This window comes from Rhincodon typus, chromosome 34 (genome assembly GCF_021869965.1).
Source record: "Rhincodon typus isolate 14 chromosome 34, sRhiTyp1.1, whole genome shotgun sequence".
NCBI lineage: Eukaryota > Metazoa > Chordata > Chondrichthyes > Orectolobiformes > Rhincodontidae > Rhincodon > Rhincodon typus.
Window position 1 is genome coordinate 26,118,032 of NC_063365.1, and position 20,248 is coordinate 26,138,279.

At 41.2% G+C, this 20,248-nt stretch overlaps 1 protein-coding gene across 1 annotated transcript in view; it reads right to left on the reverse strand.

Moving 5' to 3' along the window:
- Positions 1 to 20,248, reverse strand: part of waplb (WAPL cohesin release factor b) — a 189,195-nt gene that overhangs the window by 20,524 nt on the left and 148,423 nt on the right. Inside the window, exons 13-14 of the mRNA XM_048616249.1 lie at positions 8,806 to 8,981; positions 6,703 to 6,818 (exon numbers count right to left, since the gene is read on the reverse strand). Of these exons, the coding sequence (XP_048472206.1) occupies positions 6,703 to 6,818; positions 8,806 to 8,981 (292 nt within the window). The remainder of the gene's footprint in view (positions 1 to 6,702; positions 6,819 to 8,805; positions 8,982 to 20,248) is intronic.

Below are 20,248 nucleotides of genomic sequence, written 5' to 3' on the forward strand. Positions count from 1 at the left end.
CCAGGCCACAGTGACAAATAAGGATACTCTGTCACAAGAAAGGTTTTAAACTGATTAGAAGCAAGTGTTGGATTGGCTATTGATACTTAAGTTGACAAAGCACTGGAATGAGATGCATCCAAGAATATTTAAAGAAACGAATGTGGAAACTACGGGCACCATGAGCCATAATCTTTTAGTTTTTATCAGACCAAGGGGAGGTGCCAAAGGACTTAAGAATTGCAAACATGATATACGTGTTCAAAAAGGATTACACTGATAAGTTCAGTAATTACAGAGCAAGAAGTTTAACCTCAGTGGTGGGGAAGATTCTAGAAACAATTATTCAGAATAGAATTATTAGCTGCATGGAAAAATGGTGAGTTGTTCTGGAAGAGCCAATTTGGATTTCTAAAAGAGAAATCATGTTTGACCAACTTGGAATTTTTTTTTGAAGCAGTAAGAGAAAGGGCAATCAATCAGAGAGATGCTGTTGATGTGGTGTACGTGGACTTTCACAAGGCATTTGATGCAGTGCCACACAATTGATTTGAGACACAGTAGCAATGCAGATACAAAATTGGCTGAGCAATAGTAAACAGAGTAACAATCAATGGATACTTTTAAAATCATTATCCTGATATGCTGGTGACAATTTCAATGTTTTCAGATGATACAAAACTTGAACGCATTGCTAACAGCGAGGATGACAGGACTTCAAAAGAAAATAGACAAATTGGTATTGTGGACAAATAGGTGACAGATGAAGTTCAAAGCAGAGAAATGCATTTTGGTGGGAAGAACATGGACAGACAACAAATAGGTGATACAATACGCAAGAAATATAGGAGAAGAGGGACATGGCTGTGTGTGTGTATAGGTAACTGAACTCAGGACAGGTAGAGAGCGCAATTAATAAAGCAATTAATAAAGTATCCTAGAACTTCTTAATAGGGGCAGAGAGGACAGGAATAGGAGGCAATGCTGACCTTTTCTAAGACTTCAGAACCTCTTAAGTGTCTGACTTAGTTACAGCATTGTGCACAGCTCTGGATGCCACACGATAGGAAGGATGAAAATGCATTGGACAGAGTGCAGAACAGACTTATTAGATTGGTTCCAGGCACAAGAAACTTTAGTTATGAGGATAAATTGAACAGGTTGGGACTATTCTTGGAGTGAAGGTGATTAAGAAGAGATCGGATAGAAGTTTTCAAAATCATGAGAGTTATGGATAAACTAGATCTAGAGAAAGTGTTCCTATTCATAAAAGAATCAAGAACGAGGGGGCACAGAGTTTAAAGTGTTAGCAAACAAAGCAAACATGTTAAGAAATAAACATTTTTCATGCAGTAGCCATTAGGATCTGGAATGCCCCGCCTGGAAATGGGCAGAGGCTGTCAACTGAGTCATTCAAGAGGATTCTGGATGTTTATTTGAATAGAAACAACTTGCAAAGATATGGGGAATAGGTAGGTAAATGGCACTAAGTCATAATGCTGATCAGAGGGCCAATGCAGACACGATGAGCTAATGGCTTTCATGAGCATCGTAACAATTATGAACTTCTGGGAAATCTACCACCGTTTACCCGCCATACCTTTTAACATTTCCCCAGTCTACCCAACCAACTTGCTCGTCATACTTGCATAGTCACTTTTGTTGAAAATTAAGTCATTAGTTTTGGATTGAAATAGGCAGTTTTCAAACTTAATGGAAAATTCTATCATATTTTAGTTATTCTTCCCGGTAGGTTATTTCACAAGATCATTAGTTCATCCCTTCACCTCACAAAGTAACAGATCTAAAATACCCTGTTCCCTAGTTGGTTCCTCAGACTGCTCTGGAAAACTCTTTCCAGAAATATAAAAACAAATTGCTGGAAAAGCTCAGCAGGTCTGGCAGCATCTAAGAAGAGAAATCAGAGTTAACATTTTGGTCCGCTGACCCTTCCTCAGGACCCAGACCCAAAACGTTAACTTTAATTTCTCTTCAGAGACTGTCAGACTTGCTTAGCTTTTCCAGTAATTTCTGTTTGCGTTTCTGATTTACAGTATCCACAGTTCTTTTGGCTTTTATTCCAGAAATATGTCGTCCAACATTAGGTTTACTCACTGTATATACTGATTGAAGCCACCCATCAATAATGTTACATGCACCTCTGATTTCCTGACTTATACCCTGCATTCCATTACTGCTTTTGTTTCGAGAACTATAAATAACTCCCACTAATGCCCGCTAATTACTAGTTCCATCTAATCAGATAATATACATTGTTCATTCAATCCAAGATCCGGTCTCACTGATCACATCCCTTATCAGCAACACTATCCCGCTTTGTCTTTTTTGTTTCCCCTTCTGGAACATTGAATGTACCTGAATAATCAGTCCCGAGCTGTGGTTACTTTGCAGGCACATCTCTGTACTACCAGTTAAATCATGTCCATTGTTTTCTATTTGTGCCATCTATTTGTCAACCTTCCTAAGAACGTTGCATGTATTGAGATAGAATCCATGTTGCAGCTGTACAAAACTCCGGTGCGGCCGCACTTGGAGTATTGCGTACAGTTCTGGTCGCCGCATTATAGGAAGGATGTGGAAGCATTGGAAAGGGTGCAGAGGAGATTTACCAGGATGTTGCCTGGTATGGAGGGAAGGTCTTATGAGGAAAGGCTGAGGGTCTTGAGGCTGTTTTCGTTAGAGAGAAGGTTAAGAGGTGACTTGATAGAGACATACAAGATCATCAGAGGATTAGATAGGGTGGACAGTGGGAGCCCTTTTCCTCGGATGGTGATGGCTAGCACGAGGGGACATAGCTTTAAATTGAGGGGTGATAGATATAGGACAGATGTCAGAGGTAGGTTCTTTACTCAGAGAGTAGTAAGGGCGTGGAATGCCCTGCCTGCAAAAATAGTAGACTCGCCAACTTTAAGGGCATTTAAATGGTCATTGGATAAACATATGGATGATAATGGAATAGTTTAGGTTAGATGGGCTTCAGATTGGTTTCACAGGTCGGCGCAACATCGAGGGCCGAAGGGCCTGTACTGCGCTGTAATGTTCTATGTTCTATGTTCTAACTCTGGCTTTTTAACATTATTTGGCACTTTGACTTGAGCTAGTGTTGGCATTTGTTTCTGCAGCCTTCCACTTTTGTTTCTGACTGTTAGATTGGTGCCAAGGCAGGGGTCCCTAACCCATTACAACTCTGGATGTGATAGCCCTAAATGATTATGATCAATCCCAGGTGAGCAGGGATGAACTGGCTCTCATTCTTAATTCAACCTCCCCCTTGGTTGGTCACAACAAGGTACTTTTAAAAAGACCTCTTTTCCTTATGGATACTTTCCCCCAATCCAAACGTATTTATGTTTTAAAAGGAGCCAAATTAACTAGGTTTTCTTGTGTTAAAGAAAGGGCGAGTTGATTAGCTAGTCAGGTGAGGTAATGGCCTAGTGGTATTGTCACTGTACTGATATTCTTAAGACACAGGTAACGGGGCCCTGATTCAATTGGCAGGTGGTGGAATTTGACTTCAGAACATCTGGAATTAAACATTTAATGAGGACCACACATACATTTGGTGATTGTCATAAAATCCCACCTGGTTACTAAAGTTCTTAGGAAGGAAAACTGCTGTCGTACCTAGTCTGTCCTACTGCACCTTCAGACCCACAGCAATGTGGTTAATTCGTAACTGCTGTCCAAAATGGCTGAGCAAGCCACTCATATCTCAAACCACTAAAATGTCTAAAATGAATGAGACCAGATGGAAACATGGCATTGTCCAGGGCACCAGAGACAACAATGGCAAAAATCAACCTTGTCAATCACATCAAAGTTGTTCTCACTAACTTGCAGGAACTCGTGCCAAAATTGGGACAGCTGTCTCACTGACAAGTCAAGCACAGAATCGTACCATATGACATCCCAAATATGACTGTCGGGCTATATCTTGTGTCCCACTGGTAGGACACCTAGGAGAGACTGCAGCAACAGCATATAGTCAGGAAGGATGCCCTGGGAGCATTCAACACCATAATGTCTCATGGTACCAGGTCAAATATGAGCAAGGAAGCCTCCTGATTACCAAGTACTGCACAACCCCCACTGTACCCCTCAGCTGGTGAATCAGTGCGCCTCAATGTTGAGCACTACTTGCAGGAGGCATGGAGGGTGGCAAGGATGTAAAATATTCTCTGGGTGGGAGACTTCAATGTCCATCACCAACAGCAGCTGATTAGCACCACTAATTGGGAAAAAAAAACATGCTTGACCTCATCCTCACCAATCTATCTACTTCAGATGCATCTCTCCACGACAGACGTGGTAACAGTGAGCACTGTACAGTCCTGGTGGAGAACGAAATCCAGTTAGAACATTGAGGATACTATCCATCTTTCTGTGTGGCACTACCATTGTGCTAAGTGGGATAGATTTTGAACAGATCACTCAAGATTGGGCATCCATGGGGCACTGTGGACCATCAGTAGCAACAAAACTCAACTCAAATCTGCAACCTCATGGTCCGGCATATCTCCACTCTACTATTACCACCAGGCCAAGGTATCAACCCTGGTTCAATGAAAAATGGAACAGGGCATGCCATGAGCAGCACTAGACGTATCTAAAAATGTAGTGTCCAGGCCTGGGCTGACAAGTGGCATGTAACATTCATACCACACAAATGCCAGGCATTGACCATCTCCAACAAGAGAACCTGGCCATGAGCCTTTGACATTCAATGACATGCTCATCATTGTCAACATCCCGGGGCTACCATTGACTAGAAACTGAACTGGGCTAGCCATGTAAGTTCTGTGGCTACAAGAGCAGGCCAGGGGCTAAGAAATTCACCTCATGAATTTGCAAAACCAGCTCACTATCAACGATGCACAAGTTAGGAGTGTGATGGAGTACTCGCCCAGTTGACTGAATGGGTGTAGCTCTAACAACACTCAAGAAGTTTGACAACTTCTAGGACAAGGCAGACCACTTGATTAACACCATATTGACAAGCATCGCCTTCCTTCACCACCGATGCTCAGTAGCAATGTTTACCATCCACAGATGCACTGCAAAAACTGGCTAAATTTCTTTCAGCAATACCTTCTTAACCCATGATCATCAGAAGGTCAAGGGCACCAGATACATGGAAACACCACACCTAGAAGTTCGTCTCCAAGACTATCACCATCCTGACTGCGGCTGGGTCATCAAATTTCACCATCTGCCAATCCCCACAGTATTGGCCTGGAATTCTGAATTACTAGCCCAAAGACATTACTACTGTGTTACAGCCTCCCTCGTGCTGGGATGATTTCAGTACTCAAACTAGGAAGGGAGCAAAACTCTTAAATTGCATCCAGGAATATGTTTTACTAGCCAGTATATAGAAAGCGCAACAAGGGATGGGGGAGGTTCTGGACCTAAGCCCATATTAATAGGGAATATTTTGAAGATAGTGACCAAAACTCAGATATAGGACAGTTATGGAAAAGGACAAGGTCAGGCCAGGAATAGAAGTTTACACTGGGGAAAGGCAGGTTTTACTAAGATAGATATGATTTGGCCCGAGTGACGGGGAGCAGCCATTCACAGATAAAACTGTTTGACCTTTGGGAGGTGTTCAAGTCAGAATAGCAAGAACATAGGGCAAACATGTTCTTGTAAAAACAAAGTGTGAGATCAAAATCTTGGATGTCAAGGGACATAAGGTTAGAATTAAGAAAAAGTGAAACTGATGGTAGATACCGAAGGCTCAATATGGCAGAGTCCCTAGAGCAGCATAAGTGCGGTGGGAAGCTTAAAGAGAAAATTAGGAAAGCTGAGAGAATGCATGAGAAAGCATTCATAAGTAGAATACAGGAAAACCTGTAAGGGATTTTTAGATCTATATAAAGAGTGAAGAATAATAGGGAAAGAGCAGGAGCCCATAAGGGGCCACAGAGGGAATGAGTGAGGACCCAGAAGACATAGGCACAGTATTCAATGTATAGTCTGTGTTGGTTTTCACAATGAAAAAAGATGACACATGTATAGACATCAGGACGAAGGACTGTGAAATATTTGAGGAAATTTACAGAGAGGAAGTATTAGTGCGGTTTAGCAACCTAAATAAAAGTGGAGAAATTTGCAGTCCTGGATAAGATGCATCCCAGACTATTGAGGGGAACAAGAGAGGAAAAAAATAGGAGCTCTGGCAGTAATTTTAAAATCCTTTCTGGCCACATGACTAAAGGTTAAAACTACCTCAAAATGGAATTCTCTTTGGTGATCCCCAATCTTTGGACTCCAGCTAGGCACCTCCTCTGCCTTCAAGCTAAGCCAAATAATGTCTTGGATTATAATAAAAGACATTTCTAAGGTAAAGATAATTTTAAACAATAAAAAGGATAATTGATATAAACAGGTCAGAGACAGACATTTACTGTATTGCATCTACACAGCGCCTAGCAAATCAAAAACAGAACTACTGACCAAGGCAGAAGTATTGCAGATCAGACTGCCATTTTTTTTTTAAACGTTGATTAACAGTGGAGGTAAGGCAAACAGTTTGAAAATTTATTGTTTATGTTGGTTAAGTTCATTTTAATTACACATAAAGCAACCAGAAAAAAGAACCATAACCTGTTAACTAAAATTCCTGGTTTTGTACTGAAGGCCTTTAAGGAGGCTGAAAAGCTGCACTGTCATTTCTTGTAATTCGTACATATTTCTTACCAACACTCGAATGTCAAATCTCTGTTCCTGAGGTATATATTGTGGCACCTGAAGCACGCAGTTCATGGTTGTGCTGATGAGATTGTCCTGCTCACCAGTCTTCGTGCTGCCCCACTCTAAAAGGATAAAAGAATAAACAATGGATGACAATAAGCCCGAGTAATGAATGGTATCTAAGGAGTTTACCGCAAAACGGAGACTAACTAATGAACCAATAACAACCACCAATAATTTTGAAGAGATTCTTATGGCTACCTTGGAATTGACAAATGTCACTTAACCCATCAAACTCACTGTGTATTTTCAACACCAGCCATCAAGCCATAAACAGCCTCACTCGCACCAACTATGCTACACCTTTAGGGTGAAGCAGAGTGCCACAAGAACACAGGTTTAACAAATAGTAAACAGTCCCTGCTGTTATGCTTATCTGTACTACACACAGGAACAAAGAAACCTGGAGCTCAGTTATTTGTTGAAAATAAAGGATGAACATTCGCAATATGATTACCCTTTAGAACTGGAACACATTGAAAGCACAAGCCGCAATGACCAATATGAACAGAATTAATTCTATTCTGGCCATAAAGATTTTTGAGGTGCAATCTCCATTGTAAAATGACTGGGGCAGCGTATCATGCCGGCACATCAAAATAACACCACTTGTGGTTTGATTTGAGTCTCTACTTGTCAGAGTTCTTGTTTCAATGCAACAACTTTGGAAGGCCACACCAATCCTGTGTCGAAAGCCGTGCACTTTATGTTCGTGCAGTGGGTGGGTGCTAGTCAAAGCTGACTGCCAAAGCTAGCAAAGAGGGGTGGGGGAGGGGGGCATGATGAGAAGACAAGGATGGCCATGATGTAGCTTGTTGAGCAGGCCTCAACCCTGAGAATAGAAGAGGAAGGAAAACAAAGTACGTGGAAAATGACATGAGTCAAAAAAGGTATTCATGAGCTGCCTCTGTGATTAGAGAAAATGAACCAGAACAAATACCTAAATTAGAGCAATGTTACAAAATCTGCAGCAGATCATAAAATAAACCAATTGGTTCAATAATTACATCATGTCTGTCTTGTTATCAGTAGTCAATAGCTCTCAAGTCTAGAAGAGAGGAAATAGGTTTGAACAGCAGAGAGACAGCAACGATGGAGAAACTGACTTGGGCAAATCAATACCTTTACTTCCTGTCTCAGCTAAGCATGGTCGTTAAATGCCAATATCAAGTCATTGCCGTGTAATAAACTGCAATTTATGTAAGTGAAATAAACTTGCAGGGATACAGAGAAATGCAGAGGAATAAAACTCTGAATTGCTTTACAGAGAACTGGCATGAACTTTGGGCCAAATGGCCTCTTCCTGCACCACAATAACTGGCTACATCAATATACTTTAACATCACTGACATTTGAAGCCAATAGGTAAAGTTACCATAGTCCCACAGGACTGCTCTCTCATTAGAGACACATGACTGGCAATGAGTTTAATCTGAGGGTCACCATGTTTCAGGCAAGGACGAGGTTGAGGAGGAGGATCTCCATGGTGATTTCAGCCAGGAATCAAACCCGTGTTGCTGGCATCACTCTGAATTGCAAATCAGCTGTCCAACAAATTGAGCTAAGTCAACAAACACTATGCCTATAACACGAAGGGGGGAATATGATAACAAGATTTGGGGAGTACAGCTTTTCATTAAAAATATACTTAATCGTTTAACAGCTGTCTGTTTAGAGAGCAACGTTGATGATTTATATCTCAATTATTTCAACCCTGCATACTCTTGTTACTGAACTAAGAGCACAATGGTGCACAATTTTTATTCACCCCTCGAAGCACAATTTGGAGAAAAATAAAAACACAAGTTGCACATCTAACCTTTTCCTCCAGTTACTTTAATCTTATATTCATGCACTTTAGAAACCCCAGTGTAGCACAGGACCCCGTGACTTAGTCACCACAAATCATGTTCTCAAGACTCAGCATTTCACTTATTTACTCAATTTTGAGATGAGTGGCAGAGAGCAGATTGAAACATGGAAAATGGGAGGGGTAGGCCAAGTGGCCTTTCAAGCTTGGTGATATGGTCCCTCCGTTTAAAAACTTACCATTGTCATTAGTCAAATTTAATAAGACTCCAAAGATTGCTCTCATGCAGTCCTCCACTGCTTTGCCAATATGACTGGAGGCACTGTACTGTGGTAGGGAATTGCTGTTTGCCACGCAAACCTTGTTTTCTTCCCGATTATATCGTGTGATCAGCTGCTCACAATGTCGTAAAGCTCTGCAGATAAAGCACATGTAACAAGGCATGAAGAGGAGGGCTATTTGTATGGAGATTTGTAGCTTGATTCACATTAAACAATTTATTTCATGCAGCCTAAATCCAATTGAAATTCAGTATATCACAAAAGAATGATGATTAATTTCAGAAACTTAACTAGATTCCAGCACTTGGGGCAACAAAAATCTTTAAATCTAATGGTTTAGTAGTATGACAACCTTTTAAAAAAAAAGTTTTATATGGTAGGATGAGAACTATTTTGTGCTTTGCTCCCTTTTTGTGTCTCCAGCTGCTCCTTTGGTTGGGATAACGGGATTAGTAAATTATCAAAAGCTGACAGGTATGCCCCAGTGGCCTTGGCCAGTTGTCCTGTGGTCTTTAACTTCTCACTAATGCAGAAGTTCAAAAGGTGTGAATTCAATGAAAAATCACATCAATTTTGTGTACTTCCCTTTCCCACACATTCACAATACAACAGTTTGCTGTAATTTAAAACCTTAACAGAAGTAAAAATAATGACACAACATGCTGAGAATTCTCTTTGATTAATATAATTGGTGAATATTACACTACAAAGAACCAGCAAATACGTTGCGTTGCTAGCATGCGTACAAGAACTCTTACAGGTTCCAAATGATTCTCAATAGAGTTCTGTAGATCAACAGATTGCTGAATTAAACTGGCCACCTGAGCTTACACCCTTCAGAAACATCCATTTCATGCACATAATGAGTTGATAGATAAGCTAGTCTGGCAAGCTCAAACCCTGCATTACTGAAAATGATTTACTAAATCACAGCCTAATTGTTGTAATGGATTGAAATGCTGCAGGCGTTGCCTTGAATACTGGCTTCCGAGAGGAAGCACCAAGTATTTTACACACCAGTCTCAATGCAGCAATGGAACACTAAATGCATTGACTCTTGGCAAAGGGCAAAGACAGACAGGGGCAGGGACATAAAGGTAAGAAGAAAATGCTGGTCAGAAGCTGGGTTTGGAAATGAACGAGCAATCAGCCATTATAACAGCAGCAACCAACGCAGGCCTAAAAAGTGCCCCATATTGAAATTAGATAACTATGTGGTATTTGCCTCCACAATGATCATTAAACCTTACATCCCAGCAAACATGGAGATTCTTTTTACTATGCCAGCTATGGAACATGCAAGCATAGATGGGACAATGGCTGAAATGGTTCCGCAGTTTGTCAACAGTCCTACAATAACACAAGCACAACTTGGGCCTCAGGGAGCTTGCTTCCTATAAATTGGAAACTCTTCCACATTTTATTTCCAAATTTTAACTCCTGATGCTGTTAAAGAGACTGTATGTACTGAAGAAAGCTCAATATCTGTTCCAACTTCAGAGGCTTAAGATGAGTTTTACAACCTCAATGTCGTTATGCAGAACACAATGATTATGGAAGCCAAAAAGCACATTTTTGTAATCAATTCCAAACTGTCACTATGACTTAAAAAATCATATTTACATTATATTTTATTGTAGTTTCAGTTTAACATATTTCTCTTGGGCGTCCTGAATATATCACATTTACACGGATCTGCCAGCAGCAATTTAATCACAAAAACAAAAACCCAAAGAACTGCAGAAGCTGGAAATCAGACATCAAAACAAAAATTGCTGGAAAAGCACAACAGGTCTGGCAGCATCTGTGGACAGAAGTCAGAGTTAACGTTTCGGGTCCAGTCACCCGTCCTCAGAACTGTAATGTAATCAAAACTCAAAGGAAATGTACCAACACCCCTGTATTAACAGCAATGGTAAACAATGCCCAGAGTTTTACTGTTAAAGTATCCAAAAGAGTAAAGACTCAAGCCTAACGTCCTGCATGCTGGGCTGATGATACTCCCACTATAGTCCTAAATTGCCCTCAAATGAATGAGCAATTTATTTTCGCAGGACTATCACTTGCCATTACTCAAATGTGTTTTGCCCTAATTCTTCGGCACTGAAGACCTGTAGGACAAGTTAGCAGTGCAATTGAGATGGCCTGTTGACCATCAGCATAACAATATGTGACAGCTGGCTGCTCAATAGATGGCAACAATTCCGTATTGAGCATGGCACGTGTATCCTGACCTAAAACCCACACTTCCTCGAGATATCACAGGTTTAGCCCAGTAACATTGACAAAAGAAAAGATATACAAGATAATTTGACATGGGGTTGAGAAAATGGAAGAGAAAAAGATAAGAGCACAAGAAAGCAAAATGAAGAAACAGAAAAAGAAAAACTGATAAAAGCTGCTGCAATCAGAACATTTGTGCCATAGGTATAACTGTCTCTAATCTAATAATCAAGGATCTCAAATTTAATAATTATCATCAATGCACTGCTACAAGATTTCTGTTTCGTCTCTATTCATGGGCAAGGAAGCAGTTTGAAACTTCTGCAGTCCACATTTCACTTACCTCAATATAAAAAGTAGCCAGTTTCATACTTATTTAGCGAGAGATATCATTCAGCCCATTGAGTCTCTGTGCATCTTTAAAAAAATTATTCAATGATCTCAACTCCCCTGCTTTCCCCCATAACTGTGCTTTAATTCCTTTTTAACAATTAACCAGATTCCTTTTTAGCATTCCTAATATATTTGCTTGCACTATCCTTTCAAGCAACACATTCCAAATCTCAGCAATATTTGGATAAGATTCTGCTTAATCTGAGCTAATTACTTTACACTGGTCTTCAGATTATCGTCCTGCCCACCAGTGTTTCTCCCAATTTGCTTTATCAAACCCTTCAATTTCGGAGAAAAACCTTTACATGTCTAATTTCTCTATTGTATTGTAACTTTAAGGGTGTAGAATTGTTGCTGAAATACATTTCTGTTGAAGAACAAGATTTGAGAAGCCAGAGAGCTACATCTGTCCTTAGAATGCTGGATAATGACCACCTCCAAAAGTACACACACCCATCATTCCTTGACATAAGCACTTAAATCTTGATGGCGGCTGTTTACCAGTTGGTAAACATATTTTTTTATTCATTTGTGGGATGTGGGCTTGCTGGCTGTCCAGCATTTCTTGCCCATCCCTAGTTGCCCTTGAGAAGCTGCCTTTTTGAACCTCTGCAGTCATCCTGCTGTAGGCTGACTCACAATGCTATTAGGGAGGGTATTCCAGCATTCTGACTCAGTGACAGTGAAGGAACGGCAATATATTTCCAAGTCAGGATGGACAGAAGTCAGAGTTAACTGACCGAGGGGAACTTGGAGGTTGTGGTGTTCCCATATATCTGCTGCCCTTGTCCTTCTAGGTGGAAGTGGTCGTGGGTTTGGAAGGTGCTGTCTGAGGATCTCTGGTGAATTTCTGCAGTGCATCTTGTAGGTAGTACACACTACTGCTACTGAGCGTCAGTGGTGAAGGGAGTGAATGCTTGTAGATGCAGTGCCAATCAAGCAGGCTGCTTTGTCCTGGATGGTGTCAAGCTTCTTGACTGTTGTTGGGGCTGCACTCATCCAGGTAATTGGGCAGTATTCTGTCACACTCCTGACTTGTGCCTTGTAAAGGATGGACAGGCTTTGGAGGAGTCAGGAGATGACTTACTCGTCGCAGTATTCCCAGCTTCTGGCCTGCTCTTGTAGCCACTCTGTTAATGTGGTCAGTCCAGTTGAGTTTCTGATCAATGGTAAGCCTCAGGATGTTGATAGTGGGGGAATTCAGTGATGGTAACACCATTGAATGTCAAGGAGCGGTGGTTAGATCGTCTCTTACTGGTGATGGTCATAGCCTGGCATTTGTGTGGTACAAATGTCACTTGCCACTTGTCAGCCTAAGTCTGGATATTATCCAGATCTTGTTGCATGTGAACACGGACTGCTTCAGTATCTGAGGAGTCACGAATGTTGCTGAACATTGTGCAGTCATCAGCGAACATCCCCACTTCTGAAGGAGGGAAGGTCATTGATGAAGCAGCTGAAGATGTTTGGGCCTAGGACACTGCCCTGATGAACTCCTGCAGAGATGTCCTGGAGCTGAGATGATTGACCTCCCACAACCATGACCATCTTCCAGGTATGACTCCAACCACCGGAGCGTTTGCCCCGATTCCCATTGATTTCAGCTTTGTCAGGGCTTCTTGATGCCATATCACCAGTGACAGTGATAGTGATATCATGGCTACAAGCATAGGTCAAAGGTTGGGCACTCTGACCACTCACATCTAGTTCTATATCTACAAGACTAGCCACTAATACGGTAGATCATTCATCACTTACATGGATGAGTGCAGCTCCAGTGAGAAAAACAGCAGACTGAATCAAAAGGTCTCAATATCCATTCTTTCCAACATGGGCAGTCACTGCAGTTTGTACAATTGACAAAAGCATAGTAGCAACTGGGCAAGGTTTTTATGCTATCACTGCTCACTTACCTTTGACTTCAAGTACTGAAAAATAAGACCAGCAATGTCACATGAACAGAGTCACCAAATCACAGGCTTATCCCAGAAGATGTAAACCTGTTAAAGCCAGAGATAAAACCCTGGTTCAATGAAGAGTGCAGGAGGGCATGCTATGAACATCAGCAGGCATCCCTAGAATGAGATATCAATTGCTGAGGCTGCAACACAAGACTACTTGTGTGCTGAACAGCATTAGCAGCAAAAGATTGTTAGCGCTAAGCAATTCCATAACCAATGGACCAGATCTAAACTCTGCAGTCCTGCCACATCAAATCATGAATGGTGGAGGACAATTAAGCAACTTACTGGAGGAGGCTTCACAAATATTCCCATCCTTGATGATGGGGTAGCCCAGCACATTAACGCAAAAGCCAAGGCTGAAACATTTGCAACAACCTACAGCCAGAAGTGCCATGTAGGTGGTCCATCTCAGTTTCCTCCAGAGGTCACCAGCTTCACGGACGCCAGTCTTCAACCAATTTGACTCACGCCACATGGTAACAAACAACAGCTGAAAGCACTGGGTATCGCAAAGGCTACAGGTCTCAGCAACATTCCGTCAATAGTATGGAAGACTTGTGCTCCAGAACTCGCCACGCCCTAGTCAAGCTTTTCCAGTCCAGCTACAACACTGACATCTATCTGATGCCTGGAAAATTGCCCAGGTATGCTCTGTACACAAAAAGCAGGACAAACCCAACATACTGTCCCAGTCAGTCCGTCTAGCTTTATTCTTGTTTCAAGTCATCTAAACGGTTTAGTACAATGAGTGATTCACTTGATCATCAGCTAAGTGACAGAGGGGTTACCAACAGTGCTATTAAGCAGCAGTTGCTAAGCAATAATCTGCTCACTGATACCTGTTGGGTTTCAAGAGGGCCACTTTACTCCTGACCTCATTACAGCCTTGGTTCAAACATGGACAAAAGAACTGAATTCCAGAGATGAGGTCAGAGTGACTGTCCTTTGCATCAAGGTCACATTTGACCAAGTGTGGCATTACAGAGCCCTAGCAAAACTAGAATCGATAGAAATTACAGGGTAAACTCTGCTGGTTGGAGCCAAACTAGGCACAGCTTCTGTCACAACATCAGAAGTGGGGATGTCTGCTGGTGATTGCACAACATCAGCACCATTTGTGACTCCTTAGATACTGAAGCAGTCCAAGTCCAAATGCAACAAGACCTGGACAATATTCAGGCTTAGGCTGACAAGGGCCAGGCAAGGACCATATCATTATTGAATCCCCCACTAACATCCTGGGGGTTATCACTGATCAGAAACTGAACTGGAATAGCCATATAAACACTATGGCTTACCAAACAGGTCACATGCTATGGATTTTGCAGTACGTCATTTCCTGACATCCCAAGACTTGCCATAAGGCACAAGTCAGATGTGCGACACAATATTGTTTGTCTGGATGAGTGCAACTCAGACAACACTCAAGAAGCTTGACACCATCCAAGACAAAGCAGTCGCTTGATTGATACCTCATCCAAAAACATTCACTTCCTGCACCATCGACATACAGAGCCTGCAGTGTGTACCATTTAAAAGACTTGCACTTTCCAAAACCACACCACCACCAGCTAGAAGACCACTAATGCTCAGGAGCAAGAGTGCGTACAAACTACAATATGCAGCATGGAATTTCACCAAAGCTCCTCAGGTATCACCTTCCAACTCCATGACTACCACCATTCAGAAGGACAATGGCAGCAGGTGCATGGAACACCACTATTTAAGTTCCTCTCCAAGCCATTCACCATTCTGACTTAGAAATATACTGCTGTTCTTTCAGCATCACTGTCTCAAAATCCTGCAGCTGCACTCGTAATAGCAATGTGGGGGTACCTACAAATGGACTGCAACAGATGAAGGTGGAAGCTCACCACCAGCTTCTCAAGGACAACTTGAGGTGGGCAATAAAATGCTGGCCTAGCTGGCAACACCCACATACCCTGAATGAATAAAAAAATGCACAGAATGAAGAAGGGTCACTGGACCCAAAACAACAGTTTCTCTCCACTGATGCTGCAAGACCTGCTAAGGTCCTCCAGCAATTTCTGTTTGTGTTTCCTTCATGGTTCTTTGTTTAGTGATGACTCAATACATTGATGACGACATTAGTTTCCTTGCAATGTGACAAATTCAAATGGAACACCCTCTGTTTATCATGTAGCACTTTTTTGTTACGAGATATTTTACTCTCCAAGAGTGTGTGGTCTGAAGGGATGTCGAAAGTAGTCTCAAATATAACTTTTAAAAGGAAACTGGATGAGGGGGAAACTTGGTATCTGTTGGGGAAGAGGGACTAATTGGACAGCTCTTTCAAAGAGGTCAGCCTCAGAGGTTTACTGCAGAGGGGCCACTGGTGGAGGATGGTACTCCACTGTTTCACTATGTGGGTCTTTCTACATTCTTGTGAAACCACAACTGTCCTTCCCTTGCATATAAATAGTTGACATACAATTAACACATATGAAGGACTGATTGGTCCACTTCCATATTGTAAAGTCATTAGGTACATTCATTGCTCATAGAAACAGCCCAGGTGACCAAAGGAGTCTGTACCGGTGTTTATGTTCCATAAACCCTCTCCCTACATATTTCAGCTCACCTATTCAATGGAATATTTCTCCCTCCTGCAGTTACTTACCTACCAATTTTAAATGGGTTTCTGATAGATTCCTCAACTACTCCATGGCAGTGAGCTCCACATAAGCAACCACCAGGTAAAAAAGTTTCATGTGAATTCCTGACTAATTTATTTGAGACTGGGGTAAAATTCAGACTTTACAAACAGTGGAAACATCTCCCTACATCCAACCCAACAAACCAGTTTAGCATTTTTTTTTCACCCCCAGAGAAATGTGCCTTAGCCTGTTCAGTCCTTTCTGCTGCGTACACAATGTTATCAAATTTGTGGATTCTATTTTTGCACATTTACTACTGATGCTTTTTAGAATAGGGTGCAGATAACGTACACATTTCTGTAGTCTAACCAAGGTTTTATAGAAGTGTTTTGAATTCTTTTATACTAACTATTTTAGCTACCTTCCCTAATATTATTGTTTCACAACCTAATCCCTTTCAAAGAGACACAAGCCTCACACAGCCAACAGTTTTATTTCATCTAAGTTTTGGATTGAATTATAAAATTAGAAATAATACTGGAACTGGTACGCCTTTAAAGCCAACTAAATGTTCAAAATTCTGATTGAATACACAATTAATCCTGGTGCAGTTAAATACAGCTTATCATGCATGTCCTGCGTGAAGGCTGGTCCACAGTTTAAAGTCTTTATCTCATATTACTTTATACAGTGCCAGTTTTTTTTTCCATTTACCAACAACTTCTTTCAACTTTCAAACCATCCAACATTGATATTCTGGTCCTTACTCCACTTCATTAAATTTTTTTCTCCCTAATGTCCCTTCCTAGTCCACCTGTAGGAACCAGTGGCTTAGGTCAGATCATTGGACTAACAATGCAGAACATCATGTTAATATTCTGGGAACAGTGGTTCCAATCCAACAATAGCAGATAGCACAATTTGTATTGAATTCAACATAAACACAATATTGAGTTTAATTAAAATAAGAATCTGCATTTGAAAGCTAATGTAATGGCACCTTGATGAACACTGTTGATTGTCAAAAAGACATCTGGTTCAGGAAAGGAAATCAGCCATACTGACCTGGTCTGGTCTACATATGACTTCTGACCCACAGTAATGTGGTTGACTCTTAACTGCTCACTGGGCAGTAATTGCAGATACAACTAACGATGTTTATATCCCATGAATGAATTTTTAAAAAAACGTTCTTTATTATGTTCAGCAAGGACCATGATCATCCACAGCATTCAATCATGCGTTATCTTTTCTGCCTAACTGATCCTTTCCATTCTCATCCAAACATTTCAAATGGACTTGGCATGTTGGTCTCCTGTCTTATGGCCCAAATCTCAAGTCCATTCAAAACAAAGCTCCAAACCAAGCTCTTTGCAAGCCACTGTGTCATTCATTCGGCAAATATTTTTTCTGACTAAAATGCCCCACCCCATTCTTATGCTTCATATTTCTTTGTAGCACTTTCCACCTGCAGATATTATACTTAAATACTTGAACTCTTGCAGTTCTTGTAGTTCTTTCTCTTCTCTGAAGAAATGAATATTTTATGGTGATTCTGGGATAGGCTTTGTTAACATTCATTTTCATTACAAATTTCATTGCTGTTGCTACTAACATTTAGTCTTACAATCTACTCTGTGCTTGCTGCAAGTGCTTGGTCATGTGGAAAACTAGTTGATATCATAATGTATACCACCATCACATATCCATGTCACTCCCCTTCCACACAAACACTTCTGCATAAACCTGGCAGAGGACCTGGTGATAAACACAATGCTTGCTGAGCTCCTCTTCCAATTGGATATGCTTTCAACTTCCTGCTTGGTCTTATTTTTGCTATTTGCCTTATGAACATATTCTGGAATCTGTCTCTCTTTTCAATCTCTTGATAGTGCTGAAAAGCACTGGAGGAGAACTTAAATCGAGTCAAAGTAACTGAATGCTTTTTCAAGATCCAGAAAACAAACATACAATTCTCAAAGCTCTAAACCACATTTGCGTAATCTCAACACCAATTGCTTCTTCCATCCTTTTTGACCCAGGAATCTGAACTGGCATCTTTGATATAGTTCTACACCTTTCTCCATACCATTACATTTGATTTGTGGACAGTCAGACTAATTTTATCAAAGTTAAAATGTTGGCATATCTTTGGCTTCTTTCTTAGTTTGATAGTCATTGTTTGCATCAATTCATCCGGTCATTCTGCTCAATAACTTTGCACAGTTTATATCACATTGATATAGAACTACAGAACCGTAGAAATGAATGAGGTTATTCAGGCCATGTTGTACATGCCAACCCAAAGACACCCAGATACCCTTTCCAATATCATCTTCCTGCACATGGCCCATAGCCCTGCAGCTAAAAGCAGAGGTGCAGATCCAAATACTTTTTAAAAAGAGTTTAGAGACTCTGCCTTCACCACCAATTCAGGCAGCGAATTCCAGACACTCACCCACCTCTATGTAAAAGAAGGTTTTCCTCATATCCCCTCTAATGCTTCTGCCACTTTGCTGGACTCTATGAGCCTTCGTTTTTGAATTTTGCGCCAAGGGAAACTAGTCCCTCCTGTCTACTCTAACCCTCTTAAGTTTTGTATACCTCAATCATGTCACCCCCTCAGCCTTCTCTGTTCCAAGGAAAATAAACCCAACCTCTCCAGCCCTGGCAACATTCTGGTAAATTTTCTCTGCACTCACCCCAGAGCAATTATGTCCTTCCTGTAATTTGGTGACTAGAACATCACACAATAATCCAGTTGTGGCCTTGCCAGTGTCTTAAACAGTTTCATCATTATATACCTACTTTCATATTCAAAACCTCTGTCAATGAAGGAGAGCATTCCATATGCCTTCTTTTCAACCTTATCTACCTGTACTGCTACCTTACAGGACCTGTGCTCTTGCACGGCACGATCTCTCACTTTATCTCTCCCTCACAGCATATTCTCATTTATTGTGCATTCCCATTTACTGTTTGATCTCCCTAAATGCATTACTCACACTTAGAGTTGAACTCCATCTGAGACTTTCCTGCCCATTCCATGATCTGTATCATTTTGGAGGCTACAGCTATCCCCTAAACTATCCACAACACAGCCAATTTTTGTTATCTGCAAATTTCCCAATCGTGCCTCCACCCCCCCCATATTCAAGTCCAACTTGTTAATGTATAAAACGAACAGCAGGGATCTCAACAGGGAGCCCTGCAGAACTCCACTTGAAACAGCCTTCCATTCACAAGGGGCAGCCATTGACCATTATCCTTTGTTCCCTGTACTAAACTAACTTTGAATCCAATTTGACACATTACTCTGTCTCATGGGCTTTTACTTTAACCAGTCTGCAATTTGGGACCTTGTCAAATGCCTTACCACAATCAATGTAGACAACATCCACTGCACTACCCTCATCGATTCTCCTTGTCACTGCCTCAAAAGAATGCAATCAAATTTGTAAGGCATGACCTTTCCTTAAAGCCATGCTGACTATTCCTGACTAGCCCATGCCTTTCGAATTCTATTTTATTTCGGTTTTTTGATCTCTCAGGGCAGATTCTAACTACTTACCCTGCAAAGGAAGACTAACTGGCCTATACTTTTTGACATTTCTTTTGTACCCTTTTTAAATTATGGTATTGGAAGACAATCCTCAGAGCATCTGCTAATTACTCCCTGACCTGCTTCAGCATCTTGGGAACAATCTATCTGGTCCTGGTGACTTATCCATTTTCAAGGATTCTAACTTCTCTAAGAGTCAGAGGTCTACAGCGTGGAAACAGGCCATCAGGCCAACTGGTTCATGTCACACAGTTTTCACAATTTAATCCAGTCCTATTTGCCTGTGTTGGTCCATATCCCTCCATATACCTATCTCAATGTTTCTTAAATGACAAAATTTACTCATTTCCACCATTAACTCTGGCAGCCCATTCCAGACACTCACCACCCTGTCCATGAAAAAATTGCTCCTCTGGACCCTTTTGCAAGTGTCCCCTCTCTCACCTTAAACCTATGCCCTCTAGTTTTAGGCTCCCCTATTATAGAGAAAAACTGTTGCCTACCTATCTTATCAATGCTTCTCATGATTTTATAGAACTCTATAATGTCACCCCTCAGTCTCCCACGCTCCAGGAAAAAAAAAGTCCCAGCCTATTCAATCTCTCCTTTTGACTCAAACCTTCCAGTCCAGGTAGTATCCC